The 25,076-nt window shown below is 38.0% G+C and overlaps 1 protein-coding gene across 1 annotated transcript; it reads right to left on the reverse strand.

Moving 5' to 3' along the window:
* Positions 1-158: 158 nt before the first annotated feature.
* LOC146714387 (uncharacterized) lies at positions 159-12,207 on the reverse strand. Its single transcript, XM_085450863.1, has 30 exons — positions 11,990-12,207; positions 11,750-11,821; positions 11,044-11,109; positions 10,479-10,520; positions 9,976-10,032; positions 8,725-9,870; positions 8,457-8,576; positions 8,269-8,358; positions 8,068-8,130; positions 7,476-7,535; positions 7,327-7,362; positions 7,172-7,228; positions 7,027-7,077; positions 6,878-6,946; positions 6,468-6,533; positions 6,279-6,386; positions 6,088-6,147; positions 5,920-5,985; positions 5,753-5,806; positions 5,581-5,634; positions 4,328-4,390; positions 4,020-4,130; positions 3,831-3,929; positions 3,671-3,730; positions 3,518-3,586; positions 2,694-2,762; positions 2,538-2,577; positions 2,382-2,436; positions 1,370-1,715; positions 159-1,199 (listed from the first exon to the last, which is right to left on the reverse strand). Exons 1-30 carry the CDS (start codon positions 12,005-12,007, stop codon positions 795-797), a joined length of 3,672 nt encoding a protein of 1,223 aa, XP_085306989.1. The 5' UTR covers positions 12,008-12,207; the 3' UTR covers positions 159-794.
* Positions 12,208-25,076: the final 12,869 nt, after the last annotated feature.

The following is a 25,076-nucleotide window of genomic DNA, read 5'->3' on the forward strand; positions in this document are numbered from 1 at the left end:
TTAATATAGAGACTCATTCAGATTACCAAAAATAAAAGAAGGGTTCTCATCAGAAAAGGAAAATGTTAAAGTAACAAAGTAAAATCTATAGTAATCTGTAATATATCTAGCAGCACAGAACATCTCAAATCCATGCCATGTAATATAATTCCAAAAAAAAAAAACAAAAAAAAAAAAAAAAAAAACACACCAGTAAAAAGCTGCATTATAGTGACATCACCAGTATTTAAAAAAAAAAAAAAAAAAAAAAAAAAAACATAATGCGCATGCAAATGGGTTATTTCTCTTCATAAACTTTAGGCTTGTTTGTAGGAGAACAGTACAATGATATATTAAAAATAAATTAACATATTCAATAAATTACAATTACCCAAACATTTGATTGTGAATATGAAGCACTGTCACATTTTCTCTTTAAACATCTAAAATGAGTTCAGCTCTTCTAAAGTTTTTCTTACAGATAATTAAAAAAAAAAAAAAATAGTTGCGAGAGTAAAATTTACCAAACACAATACTACTAATACTTCCACTGCAAACATTTTAATACGTGTGACAGGAATGTCAATCATGAAACTGCATTGTACTGTCTGCAGCCAAAGTGACCATTACAAGCGTCACATGTGTTGCACTCCTTGCAGCACAGTTGTAATTTACTCAAAGTACCTCGAATAGAATAAACCAATCTGAAACTTCATATTTAAAGGCAGGTGCAAAATGAATCAACAGTTCGATCAGTGAGCCAGGAGAGGGTGTTGGTAATCTTTTATAAATGAGTAGCAATGTGCTGGAGTTGCTCAAATACTTCCAGTGGCCTCCTGAAGCTCCTCTCTGAAGGTGTTAAGTTCCACTATTGTGTCATTGAGCACGGCTGCAACTTCTTTTAGTCTAGCTACCATCTCCTTCTTGCAGCTTTTCTTCAGCTCCCTGGAGTCCTTGGTGAAGAACTTATCCATGCCTTCAAAGAGTCCTTGCACTGCGGCCACCGCTCCGTCAGTCATTTCCGTCGCGCGCATCACGGGGGAGTCGACCAAGCTTATTATTTGGACGGCCCTGCGGATCTCCCAGTCCTCTGAGTAATGCTGGGTTCCAGACCTGAGAAACGGATGGCCTCGCAGTTTGTACAAGCCCTCATTGACAAAGTGGAGGATTTTGTTGATGTCCAGCAGGTGAGTCTCATACTCTTGCAGCACTATCTCAACCTAAAGAGTCAGAAAAGAAAAAGGCAGGTTCAAGCATGAGATGAGACGTGATATTCAGTTTTAACTTTTACAAAAAAGTTGCATTAAATCCTCAAATGAAAAGTAAAAACACTGCTCTGAGAAGTTTCCAAGTAATCTACAGCACTGCGCTTTATAAAACTACAGCTTACCTTCTTCTGGTCCTGCATGTTGTTAACATTGTCCGAGATGGCTGCAGAGGCCGAAGTTATTCCTCCAGCTGTCGCCACACCCACACCTATAGCTGTAATTACCAGAGAGGCGCCAAAAGTGAAGGGTGCCAGAGCTAAACCAGCAATAGCTGTCACACCGCCCACAGCTGTGGTGGTGCCACCAGTGATCCCAGCAATCTTGGCTTTCTGGTGGAACTCGTTGATGTCGTCAGCAATGGCGTGGAGCTTGATGATGTCCTGCCAAAGGACCTCGGCTCGCTCTGTGAAGACCTTGTTGAATACACGCAGGCCTCGATGAACCTTGTCTGCCAATATGGTGAACGACCTGGGAAGTAATCGAGAGCCAAAGCAGAGAATTGGAAGCAGCGAGTTAAAAATCGGGTTCTTGATAAAATAACATCTGGGATCCCATCAGCTTGTCTGCTGACCTGGCCTGAAGAGGCCAATTTTCCTGGCTTCCAGTTTAGCCAGAATGTAAGTGAACCAATATCATAGATTTGACAGGCAATGCTATTTTTTCCAGGCATAATTTTGCACCACCAAAATGATTCACAACACATGGCATGTAATGTGACCTTAAAATCAAAATGACATCAATGGGATCAAAATGTCAGGGAACAGAGCAGAAGGCAGCCAACGGGGCAAAGAAGCACTTTTATAAGAAAGCTTCATTAAGAGAGTTCAGTCTATTATAAAGAATAAAGGTGGCCAATACCTGATAATTAACTTTCAATCACATTACAAACTAGTTCACCTTATCTACTGTATTTCCACACGTTTTTGAACATTAAAATAAAAAAAATAAAATAAAATAAAAAAAACCACAAAGAAAAAAAAACAAAAAACAAAAACCCAAAATAAGCACTGCACCCATTTGCCTAGAAAATTTTTTTTTTTTTTTTTTAAAAAGGAGGGGTTCGTACTTATTTACTGAATGACAGATTACCACAACATTAACTTCTGGTATCAAGCTGCAAATTACTGCACGTACTTTGATTCATCTTTCATGACTATCTCCTCATCGTCTGATGCCACCTCGTCCCATTCTGTAATGCAAAACAAGCAAGAGGTGTTATTTAAGCTTTGAAGATATGTCAAAGTGTTAGCTTCCTTTATTTCAATGTGAACAAGTCTGATTGTGACTCACGCTCCACTGTGTTCCACCACTCCATCAAACTATCAGTGTCCTGTGAAAATGAAGTGTGACAGTTTACTTGAAAGATCAGTAAACAAGCCTGTTTAAAATAGAGTATCTGCAGTGTTTAAAAAAAAAAAAGAACAGAAAAAAACCCCAAAGACTGACCCCATCCTCATCTTCATTCTCATTAGCTGCCAAAGCCTGCTCATCCATCTGAGCAGCCCGCCACTCTGCCTAAATTGGAAAGGAGGGGTGGACGTGACCAAAAACAAACCAGTGATTGAGTCAACAAGTCTCTGCAGCACACATTCATACATGACTTATCAAAACAAGCTGAGCCCTTGCACATATCAAGTTGTAGTTGGTGTGTCAGACTATGCAACTAAACCAGTCTGGCCGCATGTCAAAGGAATGTGGTTCAGAGAGAAACAGAACGAAGGCAGCAGTGGGGAACAAAACATTTCATTGTCAAAAAGCAGCCGACGACTGAGAAACGAAAGTTTGCCATGTATAAATAACGACAAAATGTTCTTAAGGAAAGGAAATCACTCAGAACAGTTTGTTTGATCCTGTTTTAGGCTTTGGTTCTGTCACAGCAACACACTCTTCATTTACTAAATCAGGTTTAGAACAGAGTTATTAGTGTAAAATAGTAAAACTGGTAACAATGCTGTACCCAGCACTGATATGTGTTCCAAGTTTATCATGACAGCATTGTTAATTTAAAGATTATTTAAAGGTAAAATTCTCCATGAAGATGATTCGATGGAAAATGTTTTAACTGAGCCTGAAGTTGTTATCAAACTCAAAGCCAAGTCAAGAATGTGTATCACATTCCAGAATAACCTGAGAGGAAGTAAATGCTTCTTATTAGGACATCAATACTGGTGTGATTAGATAAGGATTATGGACAGACTATTCATTGCTGTATAAGTCAAAGTACTTTTGTAACATTTAGGTTTTTTTCATGTTAAAAGTTGTGAACTCACCCTAGCAGCCTCTGATAGGTAGTCACCAGCTCCTGGTGGATCTTCACTCTCTGCATGTGTGGCTTTGTTCTATGAAACAGACAGAGTAATGATGCGGTCTTGTACCTGAAGACCAGACAGCAATAAGAAAAATTCTTGCAAAGTTTAGCAAACCTTATGTTTCAGTTTTTTGGGGACTTTTTTGGGCGACTTTTGAAGTTTTGAGGCCTTTTTCTGTTGGCAGGGGAGAAAAAAAAACAACAAGTATTTTTCAGTCATATATTACATGATGGCAAAAGAAAGCAGTAGAAGTAAATCAAAGTGAAATGAGTACCGGTTTGTAGAAGTCCACTTCATCCTGTTTATCTTCATCATACATCTCTCCGGGACTCGTGAAATCTCTGTCTGTCGTGTAGTCCTCAGCAAACACATTCTGCAGAAGCAGGAAGTAAATAAATGAAACCCAAAGCTCAATAAGTGTTAGCAATAGTGTGTTATGCTAATGATTGTAAGATAAACATACACTTGATGCATGCCGGGGTGTGTGGTAGCTGAATCCGATTAGTTCACTCTGTCCATTGGCTGTCTTAGCTTTTCGTGGCACAGGAAGGGGAGGTTTAGGTTTTGCTTTTTTCTAGCAGGGAAAAAACTATTTTATTTGTCATGGTGACGGCACAAAGATGTATTTAACAGCACAAATAGATCAGAATCAATGTACAAGTCACTCGGCAAAAAAAATAAATACCTTGTTTCAAAGATTTTAATGGTAATGTTACAAAACACAAATTTGAGAAATTTTAAATTAAAAAAAATAAAAAAAATCTAAAATACCGGTTTGCAGTCCTCCATTTCATTTAGCTCTTCATTTTCTAGCTCCTCTGCACACCAGCTGGTCTTTATCAGATTAAGAAAAGAAGAAACTTTATGAAAATCAGAAATCAAAAACTCATTACTCCCCATCCTGAATCCAGATAGTATTACTCAGAGCAAAAATATTATAATAAAATTCCTGAATATTCAATCTGTTATGAATTCACCCTTAAAGCTGTAACTAAATCCTGCTGAGGACAAATCATTCACAAAGCATACAAAAAGCTACTAAAGGTGATACAGAAGCCGTATTTTTCCCCTTCAGAGGAAACCAATAACTTGAGTTTGCATAATCCAATAATCTTTTTAAACTTTCGAGGACACACTCATCTGTAAAGTATGAAATGAACGACGGCCAATCAAAACAAAGCAAACTTGTCCTATTAAGATTTAAGGTGGGTTCATTGAGTCACATTTAACTCATGCATTCAATAACACTAGTACATGCTCATGGCGCAGTATTATTTGGTCTGTGATTTTAGTCCATTGTCAGGTGGTTGCTAGGCAACAACACGTGTCATAGGAGGCATCGTCCTAATTTTGTGGCTATAAACAACATCTTAGCATTGTGAAATAATATCATACAATGCTATAAAGAATACGGGTTAAGCCCGTTGGTAGGTAGGTGGTTGCTTGGCAACATGAAGACATAATGTGATAAGATAATTGTCACATTATAGATAATTTTCAAGGAGCCAAAATATGTGTCAAATTTTATTGCGCAACTCTTAATTGCAGGCAAACAGAATCTATGTATTATCGTAAGATATAAGAAAATATTTCCCTTTCATTGGTACAACTCCTGGTAAGCTTGCAGTTTGAATTTCCCATCCATGTGATAATTTCATTTATCAGTTCTGATGTTAATGTCACAATATGACAATATTGGTGGGCAGAGTGATTACAAGGCTTCATTACATCAAATGCCATTTCAAACTACAAGGTTTCTAAATAGCAATTAATATGGAATGTAATCAATAATAGTAATTCATTACAAAAACTAAACATATTATAAATAATGACAATTAGGTTAGTCAAGAATACATCTTTTTGATGTACCCATTTACTTATTTTCATTCGACTATAAAAAGTGCTTAAAAACAAAACCATGCTAACTCTGTTGCTTCGCCCTTTTTAAAGGGTGAGCAAACTGGTTATAAACAGGACACCGAGTTATAGAAGACAGGTTTATGCAAGCCAAATCTGACTGTTACCTTCTTATCAGGTGTGTAGCCATGTGCACCAAAAGCTCCGTCATGTGATTTCTCCTACATGGAAAAACAACAGTTTCAAGAATGTGATATGCCTTCATACCACAAATACCACATTTGAGCAACTTCACATGCAACGTCCAAACTACAGGAGTCCTAGTTTACACACTCCTACCTTTGAGCCTTTATGAGGTGTATAACCATGAGCTCCCTTTGAATCATCATTTGTCTGAAGAGAAAATGGTTTAAAACATTTTTAAACTGTTTTTTTGCAAATTACATGATTTTTACTTACAAAGCAGTAAAAGCTGAAATTTAAATAGTGCTCTGTGTGTGTAATACCTTAACTGGAGCAATGACGAATCCTCTGCGTGGCACAAACTTTACTTTCAATAACTTTTTGGTTTTCTGGAGAGAGAAAAGACCATATTTCTTAAAATGCACGGCAGTCTGCAGACTCTGTTATTTATCATAAGCATAACAAAAGCAAACAAATTTCAGAGCATCAACCTCTCCATGAGTTTCCCCTTCTTCCTCCTCTTCACCACTACTTTGCTCCAAAGCTGCCCCCTGTAAAATGCACATTATCCATTGTTAATGCAAATATCAGGCCCCAATCACATGGCAGCAACTCAAAGCATTTACACAAAGATTGGGGGAAATTAATGTATCCATACCAACTACTCATTCACACAACCTACCTTTGATGCATAAGGTGAATGTCCATTCAAGTCCTTTTCCTCCAGCACAGGGGAATTGGCAGATGGTCTCCTAAACAGGTGACCAACCTTTGGCTTCACACTTTTCTTCTGGTAATAAAAACATATTGTTAATGAACAAAGTTATGAATTCTACTGAAATGTTAGAAGAGGGAGGAGCATAATCTATACTTTGTAGTCCATCTCCTTGTTATCTTCAAACTCTCCTGCAGACATTTGCAGCTCTGAAAACTGTTCCTAAAAAAAGAACGACACTTATATTAGTGTGCTCGCTAGGAATCTAATTATGACCAACTTTATGGTGAAGCGAAATGTCATGCCCAGGTTTTATTAATATTTATTACTTTAGAATTTCCTTAAAGTTTTATAGTTAAACTATTGGGAGTGTAGTGGTTTACAGATTCGCCTAGCATTTGAAAGGCACAGATCACCCGAGACACAGGAATGTTTCCCACTTGAACCATTTCTCAAAGCATTGATCATTTTATTTGTTCTTCCAAGAATAATGTTTTCCCATTTTTTCCCCAGTTTTATCCTTTAATATTGCACAACCACAGAGAATTTGGACAATCTAGTGTTACCTTGGACGCTTTACTCGTGAGGGGCAGCGTGTTGCTCTTCCCATTATTTATGACATCGGGAGATTTGCTCTAAAAAGTGAGAATCCTTGGCATTAAAATGACAAACAGTCACACAGAAAGAAGCAGGGAAACGGTTTTTCGTAGCGTACCTTTGACCCTCTCCTGGACAAGTGGGACATTCTGAATGCCTTGTTCTTTTTCTATAAGAAATACTGGAGGTGAAGCTACATGCAAGACATAGGATGTAAAACAGCCGGGAATGTGTAACAATGAATAAAATGAGATCGATGATACCTTGCTCTTGCTATGACTCCCATCTTCACTACTTCCTCCATCAGAATCGGCCATTGCCTAAAGAAAATATTTGACTTTTAGCTACTTTTTGGTTTAAAATAACGATTAAAAAAATAAATAAATAAAAGCTAGTCAAATAACGAACGGTGGCTGACCTTCAGCGACTCCCTTCGCAGTCTCAGTGTTCCTGACTAGGGGAAAAAAAATATCACAGGTTTAGTAGCTTGAATGTTTTTAGCATAATTTTGATTAGACATGAGTTCATGATGTTCTCCAAGGTCAATTTTAAGAAATGTGTTCTTACAGGTTTGAAGTTTGGGTCTAGCTGAGGACTGTCATCAGGCCAGTCTTCCACACACCTTTCCTGTTTTAAGATGTTAATAAAACAGATCTTTATATTGCCAGCTGCCCACCCTCTTGTAATAATTCATGTTACAATATGTGTTTGTGCAACAACAGCATAAGAGCTTATGTGACGCAGTGGTGGTGCCATTTAGTTTTAGTATGCATATCCACCCTAAACAGAGTACATTCCTGCACCCAGTGAGGTTTGGCTTCCATTTCAGATGGTCTCTCTTTACCATCAGGTCAATATACAGCATCAGTTCATCATTCGATAATAACATTTTCCAATAGACAAACTGCCTTGAATGGGATTGATTGGTAGTCATAAAGGTAAAATTTGGCTTCACTGGTCTTGTAGCTTTATATGGAAAGCATATTAAGCCAACTGACATTATCCAGTAGTAAAAGTGTCTTAATGTTCATTCCATCCAACATTTCCATAGGATCTCATAAACGGTGTCGCCTCGGTCTTTCTGTAGAAAGTCCTCATCTTTATCGCTATCTCTGGAAAATTTGTGATCAAAGTCTCATATTTGATTAATGAAACTTACCTGCCCAATAAACAGGATGTCTTCAAAGACAACATAGTTCTCAGGCTCCACTGGTTTCATTTCCTGCACAATTATAATAAATAAATATTTATAAAAATAATATATCCTATTCAGAGCATCATAAAAACAAACTACTGTTTTAATCTCTTCTGTGCAAACCAATTAGCCACATAAATTTGAAATTTGAACCCCATGGCGTACCGGAGTTTTTTGTTTACGGCGAGTAATCGGTTTTAGATTTTTGAAGGATGGTTTGGGAGAGACCTTCGGTACGCTTGGTTCAGGTTCACTCTAAACACAGCAGCGAGGAGACAAAGAAGGCAGTTAAAAGCAAAGCAAATCCAGCATATTTGTCAGCTCAACAAGAGGAAACTTAGTTTTTAGCCTACAGGGGATTCCAACTGTGGTGCCATTTCTGGTTTTAGTGGCTTTTCTGGCTGTGGTGGCCGTTCTGGCCTTCGATGTCGAGTTCGAGGAAGCGGCTTCGGCGGACGTTTAAAAGACTGCATCTGCGAAATTGATTATAAAAGAAGCTATCAGGCGCATGTCGTACAAATCAGAGTTAAACTTTGCTGCTGATATACAACCTACTGCACAAAGGGAACTTCATCACAGCACACTTGAATGTACAGATAATGAATGATGGTTGTTACATACGTTGCTCATTCTACTTGGAGATTGGCTGGGCGAGTCAGACAGATCCCCGGCCTGAATGATGGGGGTCGGCTGAAGAATGTCATGCTTGGTTCCCCGAGGAGTTGTCAAGGTAATCTCTTGTGGCTTTTGGAAAGGCTTTGGTGGAACTGGTGGCGGAGCTTTTGATTTTTTAAATACATGTGAAGATGATGCGTCTGGCACATCCAATTTCAATTCTGAAGGACTGTTAAGAGAAGAGTATGAGGAATCTGAGGCAATATTTTTGGAGGCCCTTCTCTGTGATGGAAGTCGCTGAAAAATGTCTGGGGTCCCACTAGAAACATCCTGGAAAGGGTCATATTTTGTAAAGGGAGTGGAACCAAATGGGTCACCCAAACTGGAGACATCTTGGAATAAATCCTTTGTGATCGGGCTTGCGAATGGATCAACTGAATTCGTCGATGAAGTGGAAAACGCACTCAAGTCTTCTTTAAAAGACAAGCCAACAAGTTCCTTCTCTTTAGTATCTTGTTTGTCTTTCTTTGTTGAATCTGCCTGAAATAAATCAGTTTCTTTGGTTGGGGCTGTGTAAAATGGCTGTGGTGACTGAAACAGATCATCCGCCTTCTCAGTGGCAGTATAAAATGGATTTGCCACAGTAGATTTTGGAGTCTGGAACAAATCATCCTCCTTATTTAAAGGAGATGTGAATGGGTCTACAAATGTACTGGCAGCTTTATCAAAAGGGTCCGCCTTCTTAGCCCATGCAGTTTCGAACAAATCTTCCTTTTTATCAGCCTGGAAAAGATAGTCCTCTTCGCCTTTAAAGAGGTCAGAGCTTCTGGTTGGAAAACTCTTAGAGAGGTTCTGCCCCTGAGCCGGAGTTGCTTTAAATAAGTTTGGAGAGTTCAGGGTCACATCATGAAAACCATTAACAGTTGCATTATGACTTGGTGCTGATCTGTGGAAGAGGTCTTGGTCATTGTTGTCATTTTGGCTTTTGAACAGGTTGTTCTTGGGTTCAGGAAACATGCCTCCATTTTCCTCAGTCCTATTTTCAGAGGGAAGATCGCTCTGAAAGTCAGGTGGAGACACAAAAAGGGAATCACAGTCGACGCTCTCCGAAGTTTTCTTTCTTTTGTCCTCTGTTATGTCACCTTTGTTTTCCTGATAGTGGGGCACAAGATTATTCTTTAAAAAACAAAAAACTAAAACAAAAACGTGATGTTGTCATCTGGGTTTAAAAGCATGAAATCAGTGTAATGTACATACCAAGTAATATGCATAGAAAGGGTTCATCCTGGAAGAACTCCCATTGACTCCATTCGTCTTTTAAAAGGAGAGAAAAGGAAGTGATTTTAGTCATGTCATGCAAAAACATCTCAGGGTTTAACAGGAAATGTTCCTCAAACAATTACACAGATTGTTTCATGGTGGCAGGGTAGTATTTATGCCAAGTTTAACTTTAGTTGCTTCAGTATCGCCCACAATTGATCTTTTCTTAATATTTCAATGGCCACACACCAGAATCGTTCCTCTCGCAAAGTCATTTGGAAAGCATCGCTAAGAAATGCTTCTTTTAATGACAGTCTAAGATTAAACGCTACAACATGCTGACAAGGCACTTTATTAATAGAAAAGTCCAGTCAGACAAGATCTCTTGACAACAGCGTGATTAGACAAAGGGTGCAGCTTTAACCTGTGACACAGACAGAAGAGGAGGTCTTCTAAAAACACAAAGATGAGTTTGAATTAACACAATCTCACAAACTCACCTGTGGTTCAACGTTGTCAGTCACATCTGACCACTCACCACCCTGTGGGCAAAAAGTCACTGACACTAAAAAGAGATTTCTGGAGTGAAGTGTTTACATAATGACATTATCAGGACGTATCATGTGTTTGTTGCCTGAAATGCTAATCAGTAAATACACTTTTCCAGGCATGTGACATGCACTTCCACACCTGTCCATTAAACACTAACTCGTATTTTGGTGCCGTTTAAACCATAACTCACAAGTATGACAGAGGCAAATTTTACACAACCTGCAGTTCTGTGTAAGTGAAAAACTGCTTTCTACCCTCTGTGTTTTTTGGGGGTTTTTTTTCCATTCATTAGTCAGAATTTCAGGTTGTCACAAATTGTAACTTTCTCATTTAAACTTTGGAGAATATAACAAAAAAAAACAAAAAACAAAAAAAAAACCACACACCGAACTTTAGTTGTTACGTCAAAATTTTTAGACAACCTGAAATTCTGACACCCCCCTCGCTTCTTCCTCCAAAGAAAGTATGGATTGTAGATAGAAAGCAAGAGCGTGCATTTGTGTGTCTGCTCACCTTGTACCGATTATGGAAAGGACTCTGGGGAACTCTTTTCAGCATATTCTGCAGTTCCGCAATACTCTGTAAAGATAACATGCATGGATTATGGTCCACTTTTCTTTGTTGTGAGCCAGCGAGTACAATACCAGTGATAGTTTGGTATCAATGGAATATTTTCAGATTGCAGTTAAAATGATAATGATTATCTAAACAAAATAGCTACATGTAACTTTCTGAGACTTAAGGATGTATTCCTGCAGAAGGTTCTTCTTTTACTTTTAATTCACAGTACATACAGTATGTAGAGGCTTAAAAGCAGCTTTACATTTAGACTAGACTGTTGCATGACATAAAGAAGTTACGCAACATCTACTTTAAAATGAAATCCGGTAAGCCTACTCCTCCTGTAGAATCTCGTGTTTAGAAATTAAATGAATCAATGTATGTTTGTGATTGAGAAGAGTCCAACAGCAGTGATCGCACAAAATTAGCTTCGCTGTGCAAAAGGCACGCATGACAGGAGGCATCTTGATATTCTGGGTATGTCAATCTAGTTCGTTTGCCTGAACAAAAACAGCACAACATGCCAGCAGCAGTACAGGGAAACTGGCGATGACACATGAAACCATGAAGAGAGAGTGCTTACCAGTCTGAGGACATAATGTGAAAACTGTAATATCTTTTGAGTGGTTCATTGAGTAGTGCACTTTTAAGTACTCACACGTCGTCTCTCTCCAGATGCAGCTTCTGATGTTGTCGCCTCTCCGTGTTCGTCCCCTCCCTCGATATTTTCCTACAATATTCAAACAAATCAAAGTAACTGATTACCAACAATGAAGCTGCAGTTTCTGACAATGGAAAGTGTTAAACCTCCGCAAAGCGTCAGCCTGCACATTCTAATTAGCTTGCAACAGTCTCACACTGATTACTCGCTATTTACTTGAAATTCTTTAATACTCACAGCCGCATCTTCCCTCATGATGAGCAAAACTGGTTAATTTTTTTGATGTTGAAGGTGAACCGGTATGTGTTTCCCCACCTGTGTGAGTTATCCTTTACACAATCAACTTTCTGTTACATTTAAACGCAGCAGCTCCTCTGGACCTACTGGAGTGGCGTTTATAATTAGCTCTGAGTCTCACTCACCCGTGACAGGTCGGCCGGTCTGAGGATTTTCAAAATAAGAGGATTTTCTGCACATGCGATTCTTGTTCCGTCCACTTGAAGCCCAAATAACACCAAAATTCACGGCTTAAGAGTGCCTTAGACCTCTACACATTATATTTTAATGCTTTAATTTTGTCACGGCCATTTAAAAAGTCAAGAATGCAATAATAATAATAATAATAATAATAATAATAATAATAATAATAATAATAACGATAATAACAACTTGATAGCACCTGTTTAATTTCCCGTTGTTATTGTCCTTTGATCGCTCTTTCATGTCAAGGTTGAGCAACCACAGCTAAAAATTATGCTTCTGAATTTGTTTAAATTAAGAGCCGTTTTTTCACAATTACTTTGAAGGTAAATTTCCGGTCTCTTACCTGTTCGGCCGGCTTGTCGTAGCTGCTTTTCTTCTTGATGTTTTTTTAGCTGCAGTGCGAACCGACCGGTTATCCTCTCCCAGCTTAACCAGGCGGACGTGACGGTGTATTGTTATTTATGACACCTACTTTGAAAACAACAAAGCTCTCTAATGTGTAACAAATGGCATGAAAGCAGACGCAGACTGACTGAATAACAATTTATTGTTCAGATTTGGAAATGCATAACAGGAAATACATCATATCTTCTTCTTCAGTTGAACTGTTATATAAGTGTTGAACCCATATGAACAAAAGCCATCCTCATGTCCAGAGCCCCTTGTTACTCCAGGGCTTTGGTCATGTCAAAGAATAGCAGTATGTGGCCACTCAGGGAGATTATTAAGATTTGCCTCCTTTGCTGACTGAAGACACTGGATTCTTAGTTTAACAATGCCAGAAGCTCTATAGAAGATCTGTATAATCTGATTGTGAGAAATGGTCTTATTTGTATGGGAAAACTGTCAAATACAGCATAACAAAGTGTATGTGCGACTGTAAAATGTGCTGACACCTGCTTGCCTCTGCAAAACCTTCAAACAGGAAGTTCAACTGAAATGACTCATTAGACCAAGCTCGCAGACAGCTCAAAAGCTCATCAGCTTTTCAATCTTCTCCCACGCCCACTCTAAATACGGACTGGAAACTAACAGCTTCACCGACACACATGCATGTCAACACACAGCATATTCAAATGTAACTCTTTATTTTCTAATACATAATCTTTATAGGATCTTTTAAGTTTTGTGTGCTCTTTCTCACACAGGTGTTACTCTTCCTCCATCCCAAAGACAATGCTGTGTAGTGTTGTCCAGCACATTCATTAAAAGACACAACATGAGCAGTGATGGTTCTGGTTGGCTCGTGCTACTGTCCTTTTTTGTTTGTATGCCTGTATCATTTATTCAGTTCATTGTAAACAAACAGTAAAATGCCACCAGAAGTTTCTCTATACATGAGTAAACTTCCTAAAATAATACAGAGACTTTATAAATGGATTTCTTTCAAAAATCTAGCTAAACAACACAATTATTCATAATAATTAACACGTGGCTTATAATGTTTAATCAAAAGCTACAAAGAAATGCTTGTATCAGTTAACCATAGGATCAACTATTTTTGGCCCAATACCAATAAATTAAATACTTTTAAAGAATGAAAGGAAAACCATTGAAACACATCATGCAATTCTTTCCACAGACAAACAAAGAAACTTGGCAAAACATGGCATGACTTTATCCAAGCTGGAATTACCTGTATTTTATGGCTATCATGTCCTGCCCTGCAGAGCAGTTAGTCCAAGAAGTGTTAAACTGAAAGTCTGAGAACTGATTTCTCCAACTTTGATAGACCATCTAAAGTAAATACTGTTCAAAAGGTAGTCATACTGTTGTTATTTACATCTAAAAATGATATGTTTAAGCATGCTAAAAAAGCATATTTTCACCAGCTGTTACACTCCTCTGCACCAGTCATTTCAGCCAGCCTGCTATGCCATAGCCTGCTGTCTGAACTGGCTGGTGCCACCAAGGCAAAGACTAGTGAGCTCCCTGAAAAGCCTGCCTCAGGTATGCTTTCATCCACACCTGACTAGGTGTGGCCAATTAGCACCAGCTCAACACATTGAGGAGATAAAAGCATACCTGAGGCCAGGTATGAACTCTATTCATGTGTCATGAATGCCACTATTGAAATTGCTCAAATGTCAAATGCTCACTCTGTGGTTACTGCCTTTTCCCCTCTGTTTAGTCTGCTAATAATAATTTCTACTGTGCTCTGCCAGTCTACGACAGACAAATTGATTTAGGCTTAATACTTGCTACAGAGAAACTGTTACAGTGTCAAAGAAATGAAAGAAAAACCATAAAACCAATGATTCGTATCGTGCCATTCGTTCTACAAACAATCAAGCCTTCCAAGAAGTGACATGACTTTAGCCAAACAGGCAGGCTGTTTATAGTCACCATGTCCTGCCCTACAGAGCAATAAGTTCTAGAAGTGTTAAGTAGAAAAGTCTGAGGCTGAATATCTAACTCTTATTTATTATTATAGAACTCTTATATGTCCAACCATATCTAAAATATCATGGACATATTAAAAATGCATCTGAAGGGTTCAACTCTGACGATGTTAATTATGCATTTTTGCTGTGAACATTCTTCACAGTCCACTTTCGGGACAGTTAAAGAGGTTCTGAAGATTAAATATTTCACAAGCGAGAGGCATATCAGGTACACGTACAGGGAAAAGCCCAAAATAGTATGTGCAGAAAAAAATCATTGCCCATGAGTGTTTGACCCCTAAGGGAACCCATGTTTCTGTTATGCTATAGGAGCATGTTTATAGTTATAATTGATTGATTGTAATAGTTATAGGGATTTAGATCTGATTCAATGTTTAATCATATTAAATTAAAAATGCTTGCATCAGTTAATCAGAGCATAAAGTGTTTTAGACTTGATAGTTTGCTATCAAGAAAATCCATGATTGTCAAAGGGATGGAAAAAACCTACACATGTTAAAATAACATGTATTTTACACACATGTGTAACACATATGATGAAATTCATTCTGCAGACGAAGGTTGGGTGATATGTAACAGTTTTCCAACCGACAATCGTCAGCCCATTAAATTACGATAGGTGATATATTCACTCAGGTGACTTTTGATGGGCGGAGCAATGTAATCATGCACGACTGATTTGCTCGTTTAGAATTTATAAGTTTGGTTTGGAGGGAATATTTTACCTTCTTCTCTTGTTTCTTTCAGTATTATTAAAGCTACTTTTTGGATTATAACTCAATTGTAATCGTAATCAATTTTATATCAATCGCTACATTTTGCGCACTCTGACGAGGAAGAGGGTGCTGTCAAAACAGCGCTATTACTTTTTATGTTGACTGCTTCTCTTAGCTTCAACCAACATTATTAGCTTACTCATGGGAAAATAAATCGCTCTTAATAAATAAATCGATAGTTTATATATTCCTCCAATCGCCCAACTTTACTTACTGCAGACCAGGGGCGGAGCGTGGGGGTGGCTTACTGGGCTTAAGCCCGGGTTGTTTTGTCAGAAGCCCGGGGTCTTTTGGAGTGTAATTTTTTCATAGTTAGATGCCTGGCTGACAACTGTATAAAACAAAAAGTACACACAATATTCGAAGCACATAGTGCACACTGTGGGAATTTACGACTGTGCGTGAATCCCCCCTCATATTGGTATGATCCGAGCTCAGGCACTAAGGGACTGAGCGAGCAGAGCAGCTGCTGCCTGTGAGTGCGCTGTTGGAGAAACGGAGCCAGCCATACTAAGGAGAGCTTAAGTTTGACCAGGTACCAAAGCAAATCATTCCTACTGTACAAATAATGTAAATATGACGGTGCATCACCAAAGATTGATATCAAACTGATCACTTGACCAATATTACGTTACTCGCTCTTCGAGTGAATCAACAAACGGCGAAATGAAAAGCCGAACAAATGCTATTTTTTTAGAGTCTTAGCTTACGTGTGTTTATTTCATATTTTCAGTTCTTACCCTCCCCGACTAAATCGGTTTCAGTTATGTACTGAAATATAAGAATGGACATTAGAGGCTTCTTTCAAAGAAAAAACTCAGGTAAATGTTATTTTATATATTATGCTTTGTATGTTGTTCAGTATATTTCTATGCAAAACAAGAGGGATTTCAGTACACAGCAGGATATTCACATTTGTAACCAGATATTTACACTTTAGGGAGAAAACATAAAACATTTTTACTGTACAACATCAATTTAGAGTAAACTTTTGTTTTAGATAAATATTGAAATATCTTTTGAATTAGTTAAATGTCAGAATAAAGAGAGACAGAGCTGTCTATTTATTATCACTTTCATCAAATTTAGGAGTACATATACACTAAGTTTATTGTTAATTAATAAGAAACTCCAGACGATTCCATTCTGAGCTGAAGAAGCTTCTGATTGGTTCGTAGAGTCCATGTGAGTAAACTGGTGGCACAGCTGTGGATGCATATAAGGCAAAACACAGAGCCTGTTTCTGTGACATGGGAAAATCAAGAGATGTCAACCAAAACACCAGGAAAAGAACTGTGGAGCTCCATAAGTGTGGCTCAGTTTGAATACAATTTGGTGCCATTTGCAATTAAGAAATACAGATAGTTTCTCTCTTTACTCTTAAAGTTAACAAATATGTTTTTTATATTTATCAATCTAAAAAAATAAACATTTAGTCTGATTTGATGTTACAATTAAAAAAGTGTTTGTGTTTTGATCTGAAGAGTAAATATGTGGTTTCAACTGTATATTTGATGATTGTCAGCACAAAGAGGGAGAGAGAGGAGCAGAGAGGGAGAGAGAGGGAGATGGAGAATGAGGACAGAACAGAGATGAACAAGAGCAGGTGAGACACACATGTTAGTCAAATGGTCGTTTACCAAAAGTATCACCGTATCATAGGTTCTCATCTATCTCGTACCTAGTGTTTCTTTTTAGGTTTGTTATTTTTCAAATTCTGTATTTATTAAGTTATGCAGGCTTGTTTGCACAACAAGGCTAAATAATTATATAAACTTTTCTCAATCTAAATATTGTACTTTGGTAGAATTAAAAAAATCAGTGTAGTGCAGGTCTATGATGATTTTTAGTGCTACTATCATCTAGTTCTGATTCTGGTTCTGTCTTGGTTAAGTCCTCAGTAGTCCTGATTTTGAACTGTTGTAGTCCTGTTTTAATTCTGGATCAGTTCTGGGTCTGGTTGAATTGGGGTTTAGTCCTTGTGTCTTGATACAGCCCCGATTTTGTTCTGCCTTGCTGCTTAATTAAAAAACTAGTTTAAGGTGTTCTGCACATGTGATATATATTTTTCCCTATATGAAGTCATTCTTTTTTGAACAAAACTCAAAACAGAGCCAATTAATCTTTCAGTCATTTCTAACCCCCCCCCCCCCAAAAAATTAAAAATAAAAAAATCCCACATGCATACTACCCTTTAAGGCTAAGCCCCGGGTGTTTCAAATGTCTGGCTCCGCCTCTGCTGCAGACAAACAAGTTTGCCAAAGATGTGGCATGACTCTTTCCAAACAGGCAACGCCTGCGGTGTCTAGTTAAAGTTACAATGCCCTGACCTGAAGTGTACCAAGTCTAGAAAGGATGAAGCAGATAAATAAAGCGAATAAATAAAATGATTATGAAAGCTTTATTCCCTTTTTAAAACCACCATATGAGAGAGAGAGAGAGAGAGAGAGAGAGATGTGATTTGAAAGTATTGTTTTCAAATGCAGATAAAAGTTTTGCTGTGGCAAAAATATAGACTTTACATATAGACTTTTTTGTAGATGAGTTTTTAAGTAGCAAATAAAATACATTTTTTGGTTCCTCAAGATCTGCTTCTTTGTATTTGAAGGACACAGTTTGAAGGTAAATAAATTACACTAAATGCATCATAAAGGTGGGAATTGCAGGAAATTCCCTTGTAGGCAGGTGAAAGAGAAAGTAAAACAAACTAAATAAAGAGTTGATCAGTTGATCTGAGGAGTTGACACACACAAGTCGACTGTGTTCACATCTCGTTAACAGGCGAGTATCAGACAAACTATATTACGTAAAATACAAAAAACTGCTAAATTTGTTGCAGGTTTTAGTTTTTGATTGTCACTTCACAATATGCAATGTTGAGAATGACTGCAGCTCTTTTCATTTCAGAGAGATAACCTCAACCTTTTAAGTTCTTTTCTGACCAGATTTTTCTACTTCTTTTCCGAAAATGGATAATGATGAGGAGCTTCTCCTCAAGAAGCTGGACAGTCTGGTTACAAACATTAAGTGGGGCCCAAAGGAAGTCAGTGACTTGTTCAAAGCTCTTCTGAAACGATATGAAAAATCAACAAATGACAAATTAAAAAATCTAGTGTCATGGATGATAAAAATGTTGCATTGCATAGAGATTCATTATATTTCTCCACGTTGGAAATACAATGGTGAAAAGTCAAAGGAACTTGAAAAGAAAGACGGACATAATGGTAAAAAGACACTTCTGGATCTTGTCCAAGATGAAAGTATAACAGATGAAACCTTAAAGAAGTTTTTGGCTGAAGACAAAGAGAAGACCCTGGATGAAATACTTGATGAAATCCGCCAAGAAAATTTGAACCAGGTTGATGGACTTCTAGAAGACGTCAAAGACATTGTATCAACATTTGATAATAAGGATCGCAATGATGATTCTGAGAGGGGGGAATTGAAAAACACCTTGCAGAAGCTCTGTTGGGCAGTGGAAAAAACGTTTAAATATAAGCCACGACTGACACAGATGGTGAGCTGGTGTCTCATGGCTCTTTCAAAAACAGGGCGGTTAATTCAGGTTGGGACTGGGGAGGGCAAGTCCTGTATAGTGGCCATGTTTGCTGCTTTCAGAGCTCTGAGAGGTGAAAAAGTAGACATCATGTCAAGTTCATCAGTTCTTGCAGAAAGAGATTTTGGGGAATGGCAAAGATTTTATAAACTTCTGAAGATCAGCGTAGACTGCAACACAAACAAATTAAATGAAGAATTAAAAAAGTGCTATGAGTGTAAAGTTGTTTATGGCACTGCTGAACAGTTTGCTGGTGACTGGCTTAGACACCACTTTCACAGGGAGGACATACTTGGGCAGAGAACATTTCAGTGTGCAATAGTGGATGAAGTGGATTCACTGATGTTGGACAAGGGGCATCATATGGTCTATTTAAGCAGCGACATGCCTGCTTTGCAGCATCTCAACCCACTCCTGGCTTTCATATGGAACACTGTTAACCAGTACGGTAAGATTGATACAAAAACAGTTGTAGGGCCAAAACACCTGTGTTGTCAGGTTGCGCTTGAAAGCATAAAGGGTGAAGATGATGGTTTTATTACTTTTCAGATAGCTGAAGACACAGGCATACTGACGAACGGCTCAGTCGAGAACTTAAGAAAGAGTCAAGGCTCCTTAACTCTACTAAGTGTCAACAGTAGTGTTACTGTTAAGGAGCTGGCTGAGTTCTTTAACAGAGTAGAACAGAGATTCCCATCCTGCCACTTTGCTCTGTACTGCATAAACAGCAGTGGCACAATAGAGGAACTTAACAAAGAGGCAGAAGGTGAAGATGGGGAAGCACAAAGAGTGTCACTGCTTTTATCCAGTGGCGGCCTCTGTCAGTACATGTACTCTGATGAAAGCACTGCACTGAGAGCTGCAGAAGAAGAAGTAAGAAGTGTACTGCGCTTTACTCCATGTGAACTGAGCCTAGCTGAAATCATCTGCTATGTCCCAGGATTCTTTTCAGATCTGGTCAAATCGAAATTAAATGTTTGGATTAAAAATGCATTCTATGCACAAACCATGACAAAGGATCATGAATATGTCATAGAGAAACATGGGATAGTGCCTGTAGACTACAGCTGCACAGGTGTTGTTGAAAACTGCATGAAATGGAGTGATGGACTACAACAGTTTCTTGAAATGAAGCACGAGTCAAAGCTGAGTGACATGACAGCCATAACAAACTACATGTCCAATGTTGGCTTGCTTCAGAAGTATGGCAATCAGATCTATGGGATGTCTGGGACTCTTGGCAAACAAGTGGAAACTAAGACTCTGCAGAAAATCTATGATGGTATCAAAACCTGTCAGATCCCTTCATTCAAACGCAGGAAGCTGTTTGAGGTTGAAGGCGTGGTCGTGAGCAGTGAAGAAGAATGGGTTGAAAAAATCTGTCATGCTGTCATTGCACAAACAACGCGCACATCATACAGGGATCCAAGAGCTGCGCTGGTCATCTGTGGGACCATCAATTGCGCAAACATTATCCACCAAGCTCTAGGTGATAAAGTCAAAGAGAAAAGTCTTTATATAAACAACAACATGGACAATAGTTCAATCTTTTCCAAGGAGCTTAAAGCAGGAGAAGTTATAATTGCAACAAACCTCGCAGGTCGTGGGACTGACCTTCAGATTACTGAAGAAGTAAAGAGAGCTGGAGGTTTGTTTGTTGTGCAGACCTTCCTCCCTGAGAACGCTCGTGTAGAGGCGCAGGCTTTTGGTCGCAGTGCCAGACAAGGAGCTCCAGGATCTGCTCAGCTCATCATCTCTTCTAGTCATCTGTCAGATCCAGTTCAAATGCTGCTTTTACCATGGAACCTTCTCTCTTTAATGGATGATTTACTGAATTTAACTAAACTTAACCAACATCTTTTTGTGAAACAGATTAAGATGTATCAAAAAAGCCCCAATAATAAACGATTTGAAGACATGTCTTCAATACTGGAACTAATTTTGACTCTAAAGTCAGAGCCAGAAATAAACTTGGCTAAAGATGGCCGAGAGAGCTCAGTGGCTCACAAACTATCAAGCTACTTGGAGTCTGACATCCCAAACATAAAGAAGAAGGAGGAGCTCTTCAATCAGTATCTGGATGAACTTGATGATTTGTACAAAAGCAGCAACAACAAGCCAGCAGCTTCAGATTTGTCTGCTCTGAATGAGTTTTGGGGTATGTGGCTACTCACAAGCTTCAATGCCAAAGACTCTACTGAGGAATTGAAAGGCAGACTAAAGCGAGACCTGGACCAAGCCAGGCTAAAACTCAGGCAAAGAGAATCACCCTCTTCTAATCTTTACCACTACATTGGCTTTGGTAATGACTTACGCGAAAAGGGGAACTTTGCAGAGAGCATCGACATGTACACTAAAGCCACAGAGCAAGACCCCTGCTGGGGGGCTATTGCATATTACAACCGAGCTTTTACAACTCTGAAGCAGCAAAACAGGGCTCAGAGTCGAGACTGCATCAGTCAAGCTTTGGATGATTTGAAAAATGCACTCAAGTCTGTTCAGCTTTACTGTGACCAAATTCAGGTCACTTATAGAGTCTCCAAACAGCACACTGAGAACCACAGCAGTGATTCACCCAGCAGAATTCGCAAACACTTCGTAGCCAGATACAGTGTGTTAAGTTTTTTTAAAGAAAACATTACAGACGCCATAAAGAAGGTGGAGAGGAGCAGAGACATGGGTGGGAATGTAAAAGTGGAAGAGAGTCTAATCTACTTTATGGTTCCACTGGGGTATCTCCTGCCCTCATTTAACCTTTCACTGGAAACACTCCGTGTAACCCACTCTAGAAACCCTCTAAAGCGCCAGCAACTCATCAGTGACCCCTCCTTTGATATTCTAAATGAACTTAGGTGTCTTGAATCTTTGGGCCTGAATTGTATCTATACTTTAGACACAATTTTCTCGCTGGGAGGCTTTTTCTCAAAAATTGGAAGGACACTAAAAACAAAGAAAAGTTCTGATTAGAAGACAGGTATTCCAACGCAAGAGCAAAACAATATGAATATGAGCAAACAAGAGCTATTTTAAAGAAACTGAAAGCCACATCCTTTCAAGACTAAGAAAAATACAAATTTAAAGCTCTTAACTAGTAAAAGCAGGTGTCCCTTCCATTATTTGTTTTCAGTTTACACGAGCAAAAAGTTACCTACGATTTTCTTTTACTTGCATTTATTTATATTTTTAAAGTACTGATTAAAACACTAATGTCATGAATTCTATTTAGCAGTTTTTATGACTATGAATATCATATGTAATATATGGCATGCATTGCTTTGTTTGCATTATTTGAGTCTGAGCCTGTAACGTGTTGTATAAAATTACTGATGTATTGGTATCTGAATCAGTATGGAGGATGGATATGTTTAAAATATAATGACTGTAAATTTGTATAATTGAAACATTTATCTTTGATAGCTAGTTATTAGTCCTCTAGGACCTTTGTCCTTGACTGCTACCCAAACACTCCCCTTATATCTCAAGGAAGCTGAAAAAGGTGGCTGGAAACAGGGAGGTCTTTGCTTCTTTGCTTAGGCGGCTTACTCCCATGACTTGATCTCAAGGAAATAGAAAGAAACTGGATGGATGGATGAAATGTTTATCTTAATTTAACCTTTTTTTTATTACTAAAGAAAAGATGTCATATGGTTTATAACGTTCTAAGATTTGGTTTTGTTTCGGGGGTTTTTTGCTTTATGGACCATAAGGTTATGTTACTTAATACTTTATGCTGTTGTTAAATTGAGTTATTTGGCATCCAGTTACCAGCATTTGTTGACTGCTGAGACATATGTTTTGACCAAGTTTAAAGAGATCATAGTGACATTAACACATTTGGTTCCTTTAAGTGTTGAGATCCTACCTGATGAATTCAATTATCACCATAGAAATATGTAAATAAAGTTCAGCAGTAAGTGAGACAGTTTGTGGAGTTGCATTTCTTATTTTCATGCATTTAGCTTCATCCAAGGCACCAAGGCATTCAAATGTATGTGTCTTTTGTTTTTTGAATGTATAACACTTTAAAATGTGTTTTTATCTTACAAGTAGTAATTTATGCACAAGTTTGAAGCACTATAAAATAATGCACTTTTTCTCTATTACTTACTTACTATTACAATCTGAATTTGTTCAACAAAACACTTATATAACCACGCAGAGTGTGGTGCTCAGTGACTATTTACTATACTTCAAATTATCTAACAGTACACTGTATTCACAACTTTCTAGAAATATTACTATAAAATTTTGCATCACAATTCTCATGTCCTGGTAGTGTATACTTACACTTTTTCTTTTGTGTCCTCCTGTTTAGAGCCAGAGTAATGATCTCCCTGTTCAGGAGATCATTTCAGCATTAGAGGCAAAAGCATAAAGGATGAACAGGGATAATCATGACATTGATAATCATTTCATTGCTGCTACTTTCTGGTGTAACGTCATGCACATGTCTCACTCTGTATATTTTATTTTATTTATTTTAAATATTCTACTTATTGTTTACTCTATTTAATTTGTAAAATATGTGTACACACACACACACACACACACACACACGTAGAAAAATATTTAGTATACACATCCAGAAATGCATATACTATTATATATTGTACATATATTTATTAGTTTCAGATGTAGCCATTCTTGTATTTTGCTTGTTTACATTATTGTATTTTGCACAACTCTGTTGCTTGTGAAGCTCGCACACAAGAATTTCACTCACATGTGCTGTACCAATGTACCTGCACATGTGATGTGACAATAAAAGTGATTTGATTTGATTTGAGTCATACTGAAGCTTGCAGACACTGGACATTATAATCAAGCAATGTTATGATCATTTTAAAAAATATATATATTTTATATCTATTTGGGGGTGGCTATGGCTCAGGTGGTAGAGCGGGTCACCTACTCACCGGAAGGTTGGTGGTTCGATCCCAGGCTCCTCCAGTCTACATGCCAAATATCCTTGGGCAAGATACTAACCCCATGTTTGCCTACTGGTGGTCAGAGGGCCCGGTGGCGCCAGTGTCCGGCAGCCTCGCCTCTGTCAGTGCGCCCCCAGGATGGCTGTGGCTACAATGTAGCTTGCCATCACCGGTGTGTGAATGACTGAACGTGTAAAGCGCTTTGGGGCCCTTAGGGACTAAGTAAAGCGCTATACAAATACAGGCCATTTATCATTTAAAGATTTCAGAGTGTATTAGTTTAGAAATTAGTGTTATTGACAGATGAGAAAAAAGCTAGTATTAATTAGAATTATCAGCTACAAAATGTGAAATTCTTTACCTTCCCCTCTCATCTATGCAGGTGTTTGGGTACTTTCAACATCTTTATGCTTTTTTGTAAGAACAGGTGTAAAACGCTTCTAAATGTAGGAAACAATGGAAATGTAAATTGCAGGATTGCAGAAGTAATTTTTGGACACATTTTTGAGGCACTGTAAAGACATGCACTCTTACTTAGAGATACTTTGATTTAGTGTAACAAAACAAATATCAGCCCACATGATAGTCAATGACTACTTATCTGATATACTTAAAATTCCACTGTATTCACATCCGTTTAGAAACAACACTATGAAATTGTTCAACAGCAAAGATTTTATATTTCTTCTTTTATCTGTGGCTGTTTAGAGCTTAGTAGTTTTATCTGTTAATCACATTTTAATTGCAGCGCTACATCCAGAAGCACGAGACACTTCATTGCTGCCACTGTCTGGTGAAATGTAGTAGTGAAGCTTACCTGCACTGGACTCAGTAAAGCAGTATCATAGATTTTTATTTGCAGGTAAGTAAAAGAGCTGATACTGGTTAAAAATTCTAATGTGTAGTTTTTGGACTCAAAAGTAAAAGAATGTACAATCTACTTCAAAACTTTTCATGAAGGGAAAATAAACCTCAGAAATGAGATCTATTAAAATGTACATGTTTAAATGCTACTATTCTATTATGCTAAAGCTTTGAGCTCAAAATAAATTTTAGCATGTACCAGCCTATTTATCCATTTATGTGAAAATTTCAATGTGTTTGTAGAGAAAATTGTGTGGAACAAAACCTAATATTCAATTATCTTTCCAATTGTTAGTAGGCAGTAACAATAAG

This window comes from Copadichromis virginalis, linkage group LG3 (assembly GCF_057382275.1).
Source record: "Copadichromis virginalis isolate Kocher_CV1m ecotype Utaka linkage group LG3, C_Virginalis_male_GT1.1, whole genome shotgun sequence".
Lineage (NCBI taxonomy): Eukaryota > Metazoa > Chordata > Actinopteri > Cichliformes > Cichlidae > Copadichromis > Copadichromis virginalis.

What these genes read in the sequence shown, in the direction of transcription:
- LOC146714387 (XM_085450863.1), bottom strand. An exon ending in CTTTCCATAATCGGTACAAG is followed by an intron (nt 10,521 to 11,043) that starts GTGAGCAGACAC and finishes TTTTGCCCACAG; the next exon opens with GGTGGTGAGTGGTCAGATGT. An exon ending in CTCCAAGTAGAATGAGCAAC is followed by an intron (nt 8,577 to 8,724) that starts GTATGTAACAAC and finishes TCAATTTCGCAG; the next exon opens with ATGCAGTCTTTTAAACGTCC.